The following is a 17,591-nucleotide window of genomic DNA, read 5'->3' as shown; positions in this document are numbered from 1 at the left end:
GGCCCACCACTCGGTAGGATTTTACAAACTTAGGCGAGTACTGGACTGTAGCTAAGCCCCCGAGTGGGAGGCTGGCTCACCACTCGGTAGGATTTTACAAACTTAGGCGAGTACTGGACTGCAGCTAAGCCCCGAGTGGGAGTATGGCTCACCACTCGGTAGGATTTTACAAACTTAGGCGAGTACTGGACTGCAGCTAAGCCCCCGAGTGGGAGGCTTGCTCACCACTCGGTAGGATTTTACAAACTTAGGCGAAACAGATTCGCAGCTAAGCCCCTGAGTGAGAGGCTTGCTCGCCACTCGGTAGGATTTTTTTCGAACTTAGGTGAAACGAATTCGCGGCTAAGTCACCCACTGGGGGTTTTCAGACGTAAACAAAAGCAACAACAATCGTGCCAGAGGACTGTAAAGCTCTTGTCTTTGATAAACAAATTACAATTGTATTTCTTATTGCATTTTATTCGAATGAATACTTAAGTATAAAAGGGGCGGAGCAGCTCCGCGTTCCAAGCCCGTGGCTCGTCCTTCTTATGTTCGACACTGTAAAGGTGGCATGCTCCATTGTGGAGCACTCTGGTGACAATGAAGGGACCTTCCCAAGCTGGGGTGAGCTTATGTGGTTTCTGCTGATCCACTCAAAGAACCAAGTCTCCCTCTTGAAAGGCTCGACCCTTCACGTGTCTAGCATGGAATCGACGCAAGTCTTGTTGATAAATGGTCGACCAGATCAAGGCCATCTCTCTTTCCTCCTCTAGGAGGTCGACTGCGTCTTGCCGAGCTTATTCTGCTTCATCTTCAGAGAAGAGCTCAACTCGTGGAGCATTATGAAGCAAGTCACTCGGCAGAACAGCTTCAGCTCCATAGACCAAAAAGAATGGAGTTCGGCCAGTCGACCGATTAGGAGTTGTCCTCAATCCCCAAAGAACTGATGGAAGTTCATCAACCCAGGCGCCCGCTGCGTGCTTGAGATCTCGCATTAGTCGGGGTTTCAGTCCTTTGAGAATCAGGCCATTTGCTCTTTCTGCTTGTCCATTCGACTAGGGATGGGCGACTGAAGCATAGTCGACTCGTGTGCCTTGTGAGGCGCGGAAGTTTCTAAACTCATCAGAATCGAAGTTCGATCCGTTGTCAGTGATGATGCTATGCGGAACCCCATATCTGAAAATCAACTCTCTGATGAAGCTGACAACAGTACTAGCTTCAAGATTCTTAATAGGCTTGGCTTCGATCCATTTGGTAAACTTGTCGACTGCTACAAGCACATGAGTGAAGCCGCTCCTACCAGTCCTCAGTGGACCAACCATGTCCAATCCCCAAACAGCAAAGGGCCAGACGAGTGGGATGGTCTTCAGGGCTGATGCAGGTTTGTGCGACAACTGGCAGCCTTCACATCTGTCGACTATATCTTTCGCCATTTCATTTGCTCGTGGCCAATAAAATCCAGCTCGCTATGCTTTAGCCACAATGGTCCGAGAGGACGCATGGTGATCACAGGTCCCCGAATGGATGTCGTGGAGGATCACTCGGCCTTCTTCTGGTGTTATACATTTCTGGCTGACCCCAGTTGCACTTTCTGTTAACAGTTGACCCCTTATTACAGTAAAGGCCTTGGATCGACGGACGATCTGTCGAGCCTCTTCTTCATCCTCGGGGAGCTCTTTCCTAAGGATATATGCAATGTATGGCATTGTCCAGTCGGGAGTGATGACCAACACCTCCGTGACCAAGTCGACCACGACTGGGACCTCGACTTCAGTCAGATCTGTGGCACTCTTAGGCTGCGGGGGCTCTTCATTGAAGGGATCTTCTTGAACTGAAGGTGCGTGAATATGCTCCAGGAACACATTACTGGGAATGGCTTCTCTCTTGGAGCCAATCTTTTCTAAATCATCTGCTGCTTGATTTTTCAGTCGGGGTATATGATGGAGCTCTAACCCCTCAAACTTCTTTTCCAACTTCCTCACCGCGTTGCAGTAACCAGTCATGGCTGGACTTCTGACATCCCACTCCTTCATCACTTGATTGACTACCAAATCTGAGTCGCCATAGACCATGAGGCGACGGACGCCGGGTGAGATGGCCATACGCAACCCATACATGAGTGCTTCATATTCTGCTTCGTTATTGGAGGAATCAAAGTGAATCTGGAGGACATATCTGAGCTTGTCTCCTCGGGGGGATACCAGTACCACCCTAGCACCGGAACCATTCAGCATCTTGGAACCATCAAAGAACATGGTCTAGTGCTCCGAGTGAACTTGAGTCGGCAGTTGTTGTTCAATCCACTCGGCAAGGAAATCTTCTATTGCTTGGGATTTAATAGCTTTCTTTGCCTCAAACTTGATATCTAAGGGAAGGAGTTAAATCGCTCACTTTGCCACTCGACCAGTTGCATCTCTATTGTTCAGAATCTCTGATAATGGAGCGTCGCTGACGACTGTAATGGAGTGATCCGAGAAGTAATGTGCAACCTTCTTCATGGTCATATAGATCCCATAAACAAGCTTCTGATAATGTGGATATCTTTGCTTCGATGGAGTCAAAACCTCAGAGACATAGTATACTGGGCGCTGAACTTTGTAAGCTTTTCCTTCTTCTTCCCGCTCGACCGTAAGTACTGTATTGATGACTTATCCAGTGGCTGCAATGTAAAGCAGTAAAGGCTCTTTGCTGATTGGAGCAGCAAGCATCGGCTGGGTGGAAAGCAGGGCTTTAAGCTCTGCAAATGCTACATCAGCTTCAGGAGTCCACTCGAACTTGTCTGACTTCTTCATCAGTCGATAAAGCGGCAGTGCCTTTTCACCGAGGCGAGAAATGAATCAACTTAGGGCGGCCAAACAACTAGTAAGCTTCTGGACATTGTGCACAGGCACAGGGCGTTTCATCCGGAGTATGGCACCCACTTTCTCTGGGTTAGCGTCGATCCCTCGTTCGGAAACGAGAAAATCAAGTAATTTTCCGCCTGGAACTCCAAACATGCACTTCGATGGATTAAGCTTGATATCATACCTTCTGAGGTTGGCAAAGGTTTCAGCAAGGTCAGTCAGTAGGTCGGAACCTTTACGTGACTTGACCAAAATGTCATCCATGTATGCTTCCACATTCCGACTGATCTGGGTGAGCAAGCACTTCTGAATCATCTGCATGAATGTGGCTCCAACGTTCTTCAAACCGAATGGCATAGTGACATAACAGAAGCACCCGAACGGGGTGATGAAAGCTGTTTTTATCTCATCGGGTCCGTACAGACGGATCTGATGATACCCGGAATAAGCGTCCAAAAAGGACAAACACTCACACCCCGCAGTCGAGTCGACTATTTGGTCGATGCGAGGGAGAGGAAAATGATCTTTCGGGCAGGCCCGATTGATATGTTTGAAGTCAATGCACATGTGAAGTGAGTCTTCTTTCTTTGGGACCATGACAACATTAGCTAACCACTCGGAGCAGTAAATCTCTCGGATAAACTCAGTTGCCAGGAGCCGAGCCACTTCTTCACCGATTGCCTTCCTCTTCTGTACGGCGGACCATCGAAGATGTTCTTTGACTGGTTTCACTTTTGGGTCTACTCGCAAACGATGCTCAGCCAGTCCCCTGGGAACACCTGGCATGCCAGAAGGTTTCCATGCAAAGATGTCCCAGTTCTCACAGAGGAACTCGATGAGTGCTTCTTCCTATTTGGAGTCGAGTGTTGTTGAAATGTGAGTCGGAGCAGCATTGGGGTCCGTCGGGTGAATGTGAGTCGACTTTGTTTCGCCAGACGACTGGAATGCTGAATCCATGGTAGGCTTCTTAGCTCGCAACAAATCACTCGGATCTGCATTTTTTTGATATTCCTGCAATTCCACTACTGCCATCTGTGCGTCGGCGATCTTTGAGCCCTTCTGGAAGCACTCTTCTGCTTTCTTTCGATTGACAGTGATAGTGATCACCCCTTTGGGACCAGGCATCTTCAATTTGAGGTACACGTAACATGGTCGAGCCATAAAACGTGCATAAGCTGGCCTGCCCAAAATAGCATGATAAGCACTCTGGAAATCTACGACTTCAAATGTCAACTTTCTTTGCAGTAATTCTTGGAATCACCGAACACTACATCAAGGGTGATCTGGCCGAGTGACGCTTCCTTCTTGCTAGGGATGACTCCATGGAAACTCATATTGCTTTCACTGAGTCTGGACATCGGAATGCCCATTCCTTTCAACGTCTCTGCATACAGTATATTCAGGCCACTGCCACCATCCATCAGAACCTTAGTCAATCGATTACCTTCGACTACTGGGTCGACCACCAGCGCTTGCCTCCCGGGGGTGGCTATGTGCGCTGGGTGATTGGACTGGTCGAATGTGATGGCAGTCTGAGACCACTTCAAATAACTGGGTGTCACCGGAGCAACCATGTTCACTTCTCTATTGATGACATACTCTCAACGTCAGCGAAAATCATCAGAGTGGAATTGACGTGCGGGTAACCATCATCGTCCTCTCCCCATCCTCAACTTTGTCTGTTTCTTTCTCCTTTTCCTTGGGCTGCTTCTCTCGGAATTGCTGGATTAGGAGTCGACACTGTCGAGTGGTATGCTTTGGGTAGATGAAATTACCCTCTTCATCTTTCTTGGTGTGAATGTGGCATGGTAATCCAGCACATCATTTCCATCCTGATCTTTTACTTTCTTGGGGTTCCATGGTCCTTTGGGTTTCCCCTTGAACTTCCTTTGAGTCACGGCTAAGGCTTCACCAGGAGCGGCTGGCTCGGCTTTGCGCTTCTGCTTCCGACTGGAGTTTCCTCCCTCGGTTTCGTCAGCGACTGTTTTGTGTTTGCCACTCCGGAGTCGGTCTTCTTCTTCACCATTGGCGTACTTGGTGGCAATCTCCATCATCCGAGTCAGAGTCATATCTCCTGTCCGACCGAATTTCTGATTCAACTCCCGATACTTAACGCCTTCTTTGAAGGCACAAATTGCTTGGTGATCTGACACATTCTCCACCGTGTGGTGCAACGTGATCCATCTCTGGATATAATCCCTCAAAGTTTCCTTCGGTTTTTGAACACAACACTGTAATTCTGTCAACCCTGCTGGCCGCTTGCAAGTACCTTCAAACGTTCTGACAAATACTCGAGCAAGACCTTCCCAAGTATAAATACTACCAGGAGCTAACTGATTCAGCCACGCCCTGGCCGAGCCCTCTAGCATCAAAGGAAGGTGCTTCATGGCCACTTCATCGTTGCCGCCACCGATCTGTACAGCCACTCGGTAATCTTCAAGCCAAGTGTCAGGCTTGGACTCACCAGTGAACTTACTAACTCCAGTCGCCAACCTGAGGTTGGGAGGAATCACCGCAGCCCTGATGGCTCCGCTGAAGCACTCTGGGCCTGAGACATGCATTCTACTGCTGGTTGAAAAATCTCTGTCAGGGCCTTCTCTGTGAGCTCTGTTTCTGTCGACCAGACCCTGAACGAGAATAGATCTCGCATCAAAGCCTGGTTCCCTGGGGTCGACTGGAATCCTTCGCCCACCACTGTGAGGGCGTCTGTCATCCTGCTGCCGAGGCACATATGATCCACTCCTTGGGGGAGGCATGGGCCCTCGACGACGATCATCGTGATCGAGTTGGTGATCATATTGCTCATGGTTTTTGTACTGATCTCGTCGGTCTCCACGTCCCTCACGCCTCGGGGGCGATCTCGGGCTGTGAGCCGACTGGACTGTGTCCGCAACTACGGATCTGCTGTGAATCCTATTCCGTGACTGAGATACTACTGTATTCTGCTCTCCCGTGGCTCGGAGAAAAACCCGGATCTGCACCAAACCTCGACCAGCTTCTGATTGGGAAGGTTGAATTGACTCCGCTATTTGGGCCGCAGCTGCAAGATTCTGGATTGGAGTTCGGTATACCTGATTTGGAGGTGGAAAAAGTTGACATCGACTCAATTCGGGAGCACGCTGCCGAGCACGCTCGTCGAGTGCGCGTTGGAGGTTCTCTAGTCGAGTGCGCTCAGCCAAGTTGGCCAGGCGCGCCTCCTCCAAGGCCTGGGCCTCAATGGTTTCTCCAACGATAGGAGTGTGAAGTGCATCCATGTTCCGATGGCGAAGTTCCTCCCTCCTCTGTGAAGAGAGGGGTTCGGGTCGGTACTCTTCGTGGACACGCGACGAATCGCCGTCACCATCACCTCCGTCTTCACGGGTGAAGCCAGGAGGACTACGTCGTCCATTGACCATCAAAACTTCTGCCGCGGGGTCGCTGCTGTCACACTCGGATGCGGTCTCTACGGAGCCAGTCGACAGGTCGAACGGGCCGTAGAGAGTTTCGTCGGGCTCGATTGCCGTGACCTGGGGAGTGGCCGATTGGCGAGCCACCGCGTGCCTCACCCACCGCTGAAGCCTCGACCGGCCGGAACGTTTGCCCCGGCGGGCTGCAGGGAGGGAGGTCGGTACGGGAGCCTACCGATACTGAGTCGACGGCTGCCGCAGGAGGACGTCACGGATGCATGCGCGAAAGTGCGTTGCCCCGCGGACAGGGAGCGCCTCGAGGTCGAGTGGCGCTTCCTGGAGCCAAGCAGAGTCGTCGGCGATGAATACGAGCGCACCGAGACGGATCTCGTGGCCCTTGGCCAAACCTCCGCCTGAAACCATGTTGAAGGGGATCGGAAAAATCACAACTTCTCCAACAAGTCGCTAAGACACCGGCCCCATGGTGGGCGCCAACTATCGTGGTTCTAAGTCTGACAGTAGAATGGGGGGTAGGGATGTAGAGGCAAGATCCTATCTATGGAGGAGTTGTTCACACGAGTTTTACGAGTTCAGGCCCTTCTCAAAGGAAGTAACAACCCTACGTCTCGGAGCCAGGAGGCGGTCGACTGGATTATATGCGTGTGTGTTACAGGGGGTGCGAACCCTTGTCCCTGAGAAGGGGGGTGGCTTATATAGAGTTCGCCAAACCCCTCCCGCCCTCAGTTACAAAGGGTTTAAGGTGCATAAAGATGGAGACGTTACTGGTAACGCCTGCCATAAAGATACATAATGACCCATAAAGCTATGACTTAATTCCCAACCGTTGCAGAGTGCAATGGCTCTAGATCTTCTGGTAGTCGAGTGATTGTCCATACGGTCGAGTGTCTTCAAGACTGTCTAGTGGAACCTAGCTTTATGGTCGAGTGAATGATGATTTTTCTTCGAATGCTCCTGGTTCCTTTAGAGATGTCCTTGGGGAGGGTATCTTGGATAGATCCATGACCCTACCCTAGGTACATAGCTTCATCATAGTCTAGAGTTTTAGGTGGAAGTTTAACTTAACAGTCTCCACTACAGTACCGGTATATAAAACAGTGTTTTGGAACCAAAGGCAAATTTTGCGTGCCTTTGGGATCTGGTGGGGAATTGCTGGAATTTTGTCTATTTTGGGCCTAGCCCATTAGCAGTTTCAGAAAATTTCTAATAAATCCTAGATGCCCACGCAGCCCATTCGTGCAAGGTAAGAGGTAGAACTAAAGTTTAGCCCCACATTGCTAGTTTAGAGGGAGTTGGACCTCTTTATAAGGGAGGCTCTTTCTCCACATGTATGAGGATGAGAACAAGAGAGACATCCATGCACACTCCTCCGACGACCGCCTCGCCACGCCACGCCACGTCACGACGTGCCGCGGGTTGCGGGAATGAGCCGAGCCGATGTCTAAATTTTTATTACGCACGACGGGTATACGAAAGGTCACGCGGAAGCTGAAACGTTTTGCTGTAGTGGAGATTGAATACGAACGACACACCTCTTCGCCTGCTGCCTATTCGTTTCGTCTCCCTCGTTCCCTTCAGCTCCCGGCGCAGCCTCTCGCCTCCTTCTCTTGCGCCTATAAAAGGGAGATCGCTCCTCTCAGAGATACGCACGAGAAGATCATTTTCCTCTCACCACAAAGTTCCTGAGCACTGGGCTGCTGCTATGATCTTTCCCATCCCGGCTTGCGGCGTCCACTGCAGGTCGGGACAGTAGGCCTCCGAAACTCCACCTCTTTGAGTTCTGTATGGGAGAAGGGTGATAAGGTTTTTGGGGAGCGCTCAGCACGACTACTGACTTCTTTGTCACGGACGCCCCGGACTCCGACGACTACTTCCCCGACGTTGACAACCTCCTCGACGACATGGCCGGCGAGGACACCGACCCCAAGTCCGGCGCTTCTGCTGCTGCTGTCCCGTACATGTTCTTTCTCTTTCTATTAGAGGCCCTGCTACAGTTCCTTCTTATAATGTTTGCCCTAGATATGTTAGACTCTGTTTCATATACGCAACTTGCTATACTATCTGCTCTAGATGTGTTTAGTTACAGTTTATATATGAAGATGCTGTTTACCCTCTCTTTGTCAAATTGCATGACTTGTTTTATCACTGCTATCCTAGTCGTGCTTTATCTAGTATTTTTATTAATAAAATCATTCGATAAATTGCTCATATTTCCAACACTTCCCCCGTCTCAAATTATTTGTCGCAGAAATAAATGTATTTTGACATATTTTGAATTTTACATACATTGAGTTCATCTATTTTTAAGACGAGTAATTGGGGACCGAGGTCGAGACTGAGGGAGCATCTCCGACGTCGCTGGATTGCTCCACCTGAAACTTGCTCCCGGCTGCAAGCTCCGGGTGCCGACACAAAGGTCCATGCAGAGGGCGGCCATCCATGTCATTTTTGGGATAACCCCGTCACGTCGTCTCCCCATCAGCCGGAGCCCCAAAATTTCGACAGAATCATCACCTCCGCGAACGAATCCACAGCGATTTCAGCGTGGACGAAAGAGAAAGCTGGCCTTTCAGCGCCCGGCACGTCGCCTTTCTCCGCCTCCTGCGCGCCTCCCCTTCCCTCTTTACCACCACTACTACTCCTACTACTGCGCATACACTCCTCCAACGACCCACCACCTCTCACTCGTCGCAACTCCCGAGCCGCGCAGCACGAGAGCCCACAGGCAGCTCCTTGGTCGGGTACCCCGTGACTCGATCCGCCTCCTCCGGGCGCTCCTCGTCCTTCCTTCTCCTTCCTCTTTGTCTCATCCCCGGACGCGCGAAGATCTACCACCCCTCAAGGCCCCGACGACGACGCCATTCCGGTGAGATTTCTCGCACCTTTTCTTGTTCTTTCATGGCAGCATTTCCCCTGCTTCGATCTCCGGCTCTTGTCCCTCTTCCTCCCGCCGTTACCGGACCGTGATCCGGCCATGTTTAGATCTGCGCCGCCGTTCATGCGCGCCGCCGTTTACTCTTTTTACTGCAGCGACCGCGAGATTCCGTGCCTCCGCATTCCGCAGATCAAAAGCCGAAAGCGCGTGGCACCCCCTGCCGGCTCCATGATGATTTCCCGCTTTCCCTCGGTTTTCTCTGCAAGAAAGTCTGCGTTTCGATGTGACAGTAAAGGGCGCCATTGATGGCGGTAAAGGACGCCATTGATGCGCCTGCAGCACCGTTTCCAATCGATCGTGGTAAAATGCGCCTGCGAGGGGCTAAAGGCGTCGTTTTCGGGTGGGTGATGGGGGATTGGGAGCCGCTTTTCTTTCCTCTCCTTTTCTGATGGGAAAGAAAGAAAGAAAGAGGGCACCGCTCTTTGCGGATCCCTAACAAATCTTGTTTATTCCCGAGTGGGGAGTGCTACATCTGCATCCATAGTGTTGCATGATTACAGTTAGTGGGCGGTTGGACAGGTTCAGTGGCCTCGCCAGTGCCATATATAGGACTAGGATAGGAGGGGCGACATGAACTCTCAAGTGATAACTTTGTTAAGTCCAGTTGTGGCTTGTGACAGGACTCACTTCTCTCTCACTTTGGTGGGAAGGTTGATGGATCTGAGTGGTGAGTGTGGAGGTTCTTTCTTGATCTTGCTTGGGAGTGATGGTTGACTGTTGGTGATCTTTTGCTCTTTGAGTTGATGGCTCATGTAGTCATGCAATTATTGCCTGCATGTATCTATCTTTGGTTTATAAGATTTTTCTTGCTCCTTTTGCAGATTTGGAATGCACTTCAGTGGTCCATCCAAGCTCAAACCCTTGATTGACCAGTAGTATTGCAATCTGGGGTTCAGGTTTCAGTTGTCAGAGCAATGACTTCCAAGACAATGCCCCAAACCATCCCAACAATCCCCAACACTGAAGAAAAGAAGCAGTGTTCTCAGAATGATTCCTCTCTGGATCTCACCAGTTCGAGTAAACCCAGTACAGGCTTGCCAAGAAAATTGCCCGAATCGGCTATCCCGAGCAGTCCAAACAAAGAAGTCCAGTCCAATGACCAGAAACCATCTCACAAGCTACATGAGTCCGTTGATGTTACATCCAGCAAGGTTCCTGCAGATGATGAGAAGGATACAGTGGAAAATGGAAACACAGATGGAAACGTGAAATCAGACTCGACGGTAGATAAGGATCATGGTGCAGCTAGTGCAAGTGGAAGTGCCAGGTTGACAGGAAGGTCTGAGACTGGAGAAAGAGGTATTAGTAGCCGATGCAGGCCGAGCACAGGCAGTGATGTCAGCGAGGAAAGCGCGTGCAGCAGTTTTAGTAGCACCAGCAAGCCTCACAAGGCAAATGATTCACGGTGGGAGGCAATCCAGATGATCAGGACTAGAGATGGGATTCTTGGCCTCAGCCATTTTAAGCTATTGAAGAAGCTAGGTTGTGGTGACATCGGCAGTGTGTATCTTTCAGAGTTGACTGGAACCAAGAGCTATTTTGCAATGAAGGTTATGGACAAGGCATCACTCACAGGCCGTAAGAAGTTGCTTCGAGCCCAGACTGAGAAGGAAATCTTACAGTGCTTGGATCATCCTTTTCTTCCAACACTGTACACACACTTTGAGACTGACAAGTTCTCATGTCTGGTTATGGAGTTTTGCCCTGGGGGAGACTTGCATACACTTCGACAGAAACAGCGTGGCAAGTATTTTCCAGAACAAGCTGTCAAGTATGTCTGATCCATCTTTTACGCTGTACATAATATACTTTACTGTCTTCTTGACTTTTAGGATTCAGCATTTTCTTAGTATTTTAAACAATAGCGTTCATCCGATTCTGTGTGTTCCCATGTATCGTGGCAACAAAGCCAAGAATAGCGGAAAGTTACTATCTGTTTCAAGTTAGCTGAATGTATGAAAAATTGCCTGTAATGTGCTAATTGGCCAGATATCGTATGATCTTGTGGAAATTGTCAACGAGAAAGCAACATTTGCAAATTTAATTTGCTGCTAAAAAAACCCATCTACTTTGCTTCAGATTACATCCATGCAGCAGAACTAAACATGCATCAAATTAAATGAAGCAAATACAACATATAGCGACATAAATATCCCAGTAATATTGTTGTGAATACCTTTTTTAGTATTTCTTACAAGTTATTTCTACTAAATAAAAACTGCTGCACACTGATTCGATATTGCATTTCTTCTTAATCACAGATTCTATGTAGCAGAAATCCTCCTTGCTATGGAGTACTTGCACATGCTCGGTATCATATATCGTGATCTGAAGCCTGAAAACATTCTTGTCCGTGATGACGGGCACATCATGCTATCCGACTTCGACCTCTCCCTTCGCTGTACAGTTAGCCCGACTCTAATCAGGTCATCCAATCCCGAAACAGAAGCACTTCGGAAGAGCAGCCAAGCCTACTGTGTTCAACCAGCTTGTGCAGAGCCATCCTGCATGATACAGCCATCGTGCACAGCTCCCACAACATGCTTTGGCCCTCGGTTCTTCTCGAAGTCGAAGAAAGATCGAAAGCCAAAGCCTGAAGTTGTCAACCAGGTCCGTCCATGGCCCGAGCTCATGGCAGAACCTAGTGATGCGCGATCAATGTCATTTGTTGGCACACATGAGTATTTGGCCCCTGAGATTATCAAAGGTGAGGGCCACGGCAGTGCTGTTGACTGGTGGACCTTTGGTATATTCTTATACGAGCTTCTGTTCGGCAAAACACCTTTCAAAGGTTCAGGTAACCGAGCGACTCTGTTCAATGTCATCGGTCAGCCGTTGCGTTTCCCAGAATACCCATTTGTGAGCTTCTCAGCAAGAGATTTAATAAGGGGCCTACTTGTTAAGGAGCCCCAACAACGATTGGGTTGTAAGCGTGGCGCCACCGAGATAAAACAGCATCCATTTTTTGAGGGTGTGAATTGGGCGTTGATACGCTGTGCGAGCCCTCCAGAGGTTCCGAAGCCTGTTGAGATTGAGAGGCAGACTACAAAGCTGCCAGTGTCAACATCTGAGGCTAGTGCAGCACCTACTGGTGCATCCCAGAAAGGCTCGGATAACTATTTAGAGTTTGATTTCTTTTAGTGAACAGAATGTTCTTTTTTTTTCCATTTGTTTTGCATAATTAGAGGTTGTAGGCTTTCCGCATGTATGTGTCTGACAGATGAGTCGTATGTAGATTTTTGTGTCTGTCAACCTATTTCCTGTTTTGTAGTGAACGAATGGAAGTTTCAAATTTATATTCCTCCATAAGTTTTGAAGTCGCTAATCTTTGTGAGTTGAAATCTTCGTGCAGTGTGCAGAATTAAGCTCAGTTTTGTACAGCGTATGCTGTCGTAAAAAAAGTTATTACTGTCAGCAAGCCTTGTTTTGTTGGGGACTATGCGGTGTTTTTACCTGCTTGGTCATTGCTGTTGCTCACACTGATGGCTGCATCATTGTGTGCACGATCTGAATCACATTCAGGCGACAAGTCTTGCTGAAATAGTGTTTGATTGAAGTAGGGTAATCATGTGCATGTCAACTTGCACTAAGGCACTGATGACGTTATTTAACTTTTTATAAGTTGCTGAGCTCACTGATTTGTCCTAATATAGCACAGATGCTCCCTATCAACAATTATGCTACTAAATGATTGGCTACAACTTCTACCTAACCATCTTCTCTGTCCAGTTATGCACGTTCTGCAAAATGTTTATGAAGTCTTAGGCCACAGGTGCATCTATATCATCTGTATGTTTCCAAATGCAAATGCATTTTTTCATGTAGCTCCATAACCACTACAATTAAGTGCAAGGCTTCATTACAAAATAAATAAAATAAAATAAGAAAGAACCCCACAGAGATACGCTGAAAAGCTCCATGTACGGTAAATCATCTCATTTGTACATCATGGATCGAGAAGTTTAAAATTCAAAATATGACAAAACTTTTAATCACAAACTTTTTGCTACCTGAAGATGGCGCATACAGCATTCCAGCTGTGAAAGTGACTGAAACAGCAATCAGGATGACAGGCACCTGAGAAACTTGGGAATCTTCCTTCTTTCTTTGGTTTTGCTATCATTTTTGCCATCAACTGCCTCTATGCTATCGCTATTTGGCGTAGATGATGGCGGTGTCGGGGTGCGAGATCTGCTGTTGTTATTTACAGGGGAAGGTGAAAATGGTGGCGTCGGATCAGCAGCCGTCGCCACTGCAACTTCTTTGTCATCACAGACAATCTTGACTTTGCAGTAGAGAGGTGCATTCTTCTGTATCTGTCCTGCTATTGTGTTCCCTTTCTTCAACTTCCTGTGTCCATTCAAAATTAAGTACACATATTATTTTCCAAATTGAAGAAAATAGTTGAAATCCTGCTGATTTTCATCCTTCATGGTATATTAGACCTCACCGCAAGTTGGATTTTGCAACCCCGAGTACTAGCTGCTTTATATTCAGAACAGGGATAAGTTCAGCGACGGCATCGGCGATTTGATCACTCTCGATGAGGTACACATCGACGTTAACCTGAACATAATTTGCAAGAATGGAATTTTACTAGTATGAAATTTGGCGTCCAGATGCTGCTAGCTCAAAGCGCGGCAGGAAGCAAAATTTTTTTTGCAAAGAACTGATGCAGCCAGTTTACCTGAAAGTTGCGACAGTGCTCCAGAAATTTTTGCAGCATCTCTCTCCTCTTGGATCTCTCTTGGTTCATGTAAGTTTCTACTTGCTCTGGGGTTGCTTGTCTCTTAGGCATCATTCCTACTATTTCAGAAAATTGTTGCCACATGTGTCAGATTCCTCACAACATAAAGACGCCTTTTAACTAAATCTTTGTTGCTGTTCAGTAGTCAAATGATTACATTCAGAAAACTCTGATATTCAGGACATAACTATTAAACCACACGTAGAAAGAAAAAAAAAACTAACGCCAAAAAGAATTAAAAAAATCGACATATTTGTCTCTTGGACCTCGTGATATATAGATAAAAAGGTGTAATGGTTTACAAACAAATATGTGTATAAATAGCTGTTGAAAGCCTCTATTGGGTTATCGTGTATAAGAAGGATGAAGCTATATACGCCCTCAAAAAAAAAAGAGAAGATGAAGCTATATATCAAGAAAGGAATCTTATTGTTTTGGATTGTTCACACTTCAGTGGCAGGCTAACATCAGAGACTGGTATGCGCCCCACTCTCCCCGGCATAGGAACCTAACGCCTAAAGTTTGGCATCCTATATACTCCACATATCATTCAGCCTTGAGCTAAAAAGTTTGATCTGATAGCTGAGATTTTTTTTTTCATAAAATGATTGTTGAGAATATATACTTGGAAAATGATACCTGGCACAAGCACTATGCCTTTTCTCTACAAGGTCTACCAAAAGCATTCATTCTCTCCCTTTTGTGGCTATCATTGGACATATACTTCGGCAAAAGAAAAAAATGGAGATGTAAGATGAGAACCCTAATCTCCTTTTAAGCAAAAACCTGATAGCTATCAGCATCAAATTAACCAAGTAACTGTTCTTGGGAAAACACCATGTCCACCTAGTCAGTATAATTAACACTGAAAAGTGTGAGTCCGAACAGATCAGTCCATGAAAACCTAGGTCAGCATCAACAACAGTTTAGAACTTCCTCGATTGCAGCTCCGCGACGGGCCGACTTTTTCAATCGTTATTCTTCACGGCAGCTCCAAAACCCCTAACAGCCAGGTGTGGTGGACTGGCGGTGCCGCCTTTGAAAGTTCCAATCATACAATTCCAAATCCTCTAGAGACCAGTCCAAGATCATGACCTTGTTTGCAACCACCCCTTGCCAGCCAATCCCTTGTCTATGTGAACGTTGCTGGGACCCATTGGCCATTGGTGGTCGATCCAAGACCAGACTTGTTTCTACTGTGTTCTTACCAACTGTTTTGGAATGTTAGCCGTCGATCTTAACGTGACACTTTGATTACCAGTAACTTTTTAACTTTTACTCCCTCCGTAAAAAAATATAAGAGCGTTTAGATCATCACTATTTGTACATTCATGTTGCAAAATCGTTAGTGTTCTGATTGTTACTTCATGGAGGCAACTAGTAATAAGGTAGCTTCATCGATCTCGCAATGCTAAGGTGAACATGTTTGATTCAGGAGGTAGGAAAGGGGGAGAAGAGGGTTGCTTGATTACATGGGGTGGGGATGGTGGCGACGACGGGGAAGACGTGCACGAGGTAGACGAAGCTCCGCGGCCTCGCGAGCTGCGTCAGCGCCCACGACAGCGCCGCCATGCTGGACCCACCCTTGCCCACCGCCACGTACACGTCGTCGGCGTCGGAGGTGGCCGCTGCCCCGGGTGGAGGGGGAGGAGGCGGTCCGGCCGTCCGGTCGTCCGGCTCCAGCTCCTCTATCTCCCACGTGCTGTCGCCGTTGTTGGTCGGGCGCAGGCCGGTGTCGTCGTCGACCGCGCCGCGATGATCGTCCCGGATGGCCTCGGCCATGCCTCGATCTTCTTGGCCGGTCGGCCTCCCTGACAGGACAGCAGTACTAGCTAGCTCGTGGTGGAGTATGGAGCTTGGGAATGGGATGGAGCAACGGAGACGAAGGGAGGAGGAGGGCTTTGTGTGCTCTGTTTCGTCTCAATGTGGCCAGCTGGAGGGGGTCGTGTGTGTATGTTCTAGTTTGACTTTTTCCTGAAGATTGCTATACTATTTTTTTCTTCTAATACTGGCATAATTTTTGTTATTTTCTAAACCTATGTGTAGAGATTAGGCGGTGGCATATTCTGATACCTTTTAGTTTAGGAACAATTATATTCGTGCCCCTAGTTGGGTCACGCTCGACTAATTTGCCCCTATTTTTTCAGCAATTACGGTTTTGCCCAACTCACTTCACTTGCCATGTGTTTTTGCCCTTCTGGGGCGGTTCCGACCAATCACGGTTCGCCACGTGGCGACTGCTCATTGGTCAGAACCATCCCGGAAAGGCAAAAACACAAGGCGAGTGAAGTGAGCTGGACAAAACTGCAATTATTGAAAAAATAGGGGCAAATCAGTCGAGCGTGACCCAACTAGGGACACGAATACAAAAATCCCTTTAATTTACGAGTTGCTGCAGACTGATGCCCTTTGATAGGGCACAAACGTGTATGGTATGAAGAACAAGGTGGATGATCATGAATAGAAAAGGTCAAAAATCAACTAATCAATAAGAGCAACTTCAATGGACGACCCAAACGGACGGCATTTTTATGCGCTTTTTGTCTGTGTAGGTCGGTCCGACGAACACAAACGTCCGCTATCGCGTTTGGGCCGGCGCGAGCGCCCAACACCGGCCCGATCCATTTTTATCGGCGCGGAAATAAAAAACGTTTAAGCATTTCAAAAATAAAACAAGTATTTAATTAAACATAAAAGCCGGCCACAAAGCCCGACGATAGTCCATGTTACATTAATTAAACATCAAAAAATTGAAAACTAGACGATGGCGCGCTGCCCTAAGCGTTCTCGTCCTCCTCGTCATGGGCGTCTGCGTCGGGGCCGGTGAGATCGATCAGCGTCGACGCAAGGCCGGCCCAGGGGAACGCCGTGTTTCAGAGGGCGGCGATGTCGGGCTGTGCCGCCGCGGGCAGCACCGCCGCTGCCTGGGTCTGGCGTGCCTCTTCCTCGGCCTCGCGCTCGAGCAGCTGGCCCTGAGCCAGATCGGCGGAGCGCTGACCCACTCGCGCACTACTCCGGTCCACGAGTAGCGCTCGAGGGGGGACGGCTCCTCCGACGCGGCTTTGGGCGGGGACGGCGGGGACACTCGCGGCACGACACAGTCGCCCGCCATGGAGAGGGCCATGTCCTCCGCCATGGCAGCTTGGAATGCCGCCTCCTCCACCTCCCTCCATTGCTCCTCCTCCTCGCTCTCCTTAATGGTCGCCTGGTAGGCGGCCTCGGCCTCCTGGTCCTCGTCGCGGACGACGAGCTGGGACGGCGGCAGGCTGCGGTCGACGCCGCGGACGCCGCGGACGCCGCGTCACCTCACCTCCTCGTGCTCGAAGGCAAACCAACGAGCCCAGCTCGGCGAGTCGAAGGCGTAGTCCGGGTTGGCGTGCTGCTCCGGCGTAAGCACCGCCCACCGGCGCCGCACCTCCTCCGCATGGGCCCTCGCTGGCCGTGGCGCGACCAGCACTGGGATCCTCTCCGGATCCAAATGCCAGACATGCAGCAGCGTGGCGTCGGGGTACGGCAGACGGTGCTGCCAATGCCACTCCGCCTGGTGCACCGGCACATTGATGCGCTGCCTCTACCGGGGAGCGCGCAGCGGTGACGGGAGGGCGGGGGAATGGCGGGCGGGGGCCTTGCGCTTCCTGCCGCTGCCGATGCCGGAGAACATGCCCATATTGGCGGTGGCT

General features: G+C 49.1%; 2 protein-coding genes across 3 annotated transcripts; one reads left to right on the top strand and one right to left on the bottom strand.

Annotated features, from left to right (window-relative positions):
• The first annotated feature begins 8,805 nt into the window (after positions 1-8,805).
• On the top strand, positions 8,806-12,489 carry LOC119329456 (protein kinase G11A-like). Of its 2 annotated transcripts, none has more exons than XM_037602498.1 (3): positions 8,806-9,095; positions 9,986-10,935; positions 11,426-12,489. In XM_037602498.1, exons 2-3 carry the CDS (start codon positions 10,079-10,081, stop codon positions 12,303-12,305), a joined length of 1,737 nt encoding a protein of 578 aa, XP_037458395.1. In that variant the 5' UTR covers positions 8,806-9,095; positions 9,986-10,078; the 3' UTR covers positions 12,306-12,489. The 2 variants fall into 2 exon arrangements, with proteins under 2 accessions (XP_037458395.1, XP_037458396.1); XM_037602499.1 differs by lacking the exon at positions 8,806-9,095 and adding an exon at positions 9,338-9,831.
• Positions 12,490-12,971: 482 nt separating this feature from the next.
• Positions 12,972-15,833, bottom strand: LOC119328260 (U-box domain-containing protein 35-like). The gene is made up of 4 exons (XM_037601275.1): positions 15,384-15,833; positions 13,852-13,970; positions 13,615-13,730; positions 12,972-13,514 (listed from the first exon to the last, which is right to left on the bottom strand). The coding sequence occupies exons 1-4, from the start codon at positions 15,691-15,693 to the stop codon at positions 13,226-13,228; spliced, it is 834 nt and encodes a 277-aa protein (XP_037457172.1). The 5' UTR covers positions 15,694-15,833; the 3' UTR covers positions 12,972-13,225.
• Between the last annotated feature and the right edge of the window lie 1,758 nt (positions 15,834-17,591).

This window comes from Triticum dicoccoides, chromosome 7A, assembly GCF_002162155.2.
Source record: "Triticum dicoccoides isolate Atlit2015 ecotype Zavitan chromosome 7A, WEW_v2.0, whole genome shotgun sequence".
Lineage (NCBI taxonomy): Eukaryota > Viridiplantae > Streptophyta > Magnoliopsida > Poales > Poaceae > Triticum > Triticum dicoccoides.
The sequence above is the reverse complement of the archived record's forward strand: the minus strand, read 5'-3'. Positions and strand labels throughout refer to the sequence as shown.

What these genes read in the sequence shown, in the direction of transcription:
- LOC119329456 (XM_037602498.1), top strand. Translation starts at nt 10,079, where the DNA reads ATGACTTCCAAGACAATGCCCCAAACCATCCCAACAATCCCCAACACT. An exon ending in TTTCCAGAACAAGCTGTCAA is followed by an intron (nt 10,936 to 11,425) that starts GTATGTCTGATC and finishes TCTTAATCACAG; the next exon opens with ATTCTATGTAGCAGAAATCC.
- LOC119328260 (XM_037601275.1), bottom strand. Translation starts at nt 15,693, where the DNA reads ATGGCCGAGGCCATCCGGGACGATCATCGCGGCGCGGTCGACGACGAC. An exon ending in CGCCACCATCCCCACCCCAT is followed by an intron (nt 13,971 to 15,383) that starts GTAATCAAGCAA and finishes TTTCTGAAATAG; the next exon opens with TAGGAATGATGCCTAAGAGA. An exon ending in GTTGCAAAATCCAACTTGCG is followed by an intron (nt 13,515 to 13,614) that starts GTGAGGTCTAAT and finishes GAATGGACACAG; the next exon opens with GAAGTTGAAGAAAGGGAACA.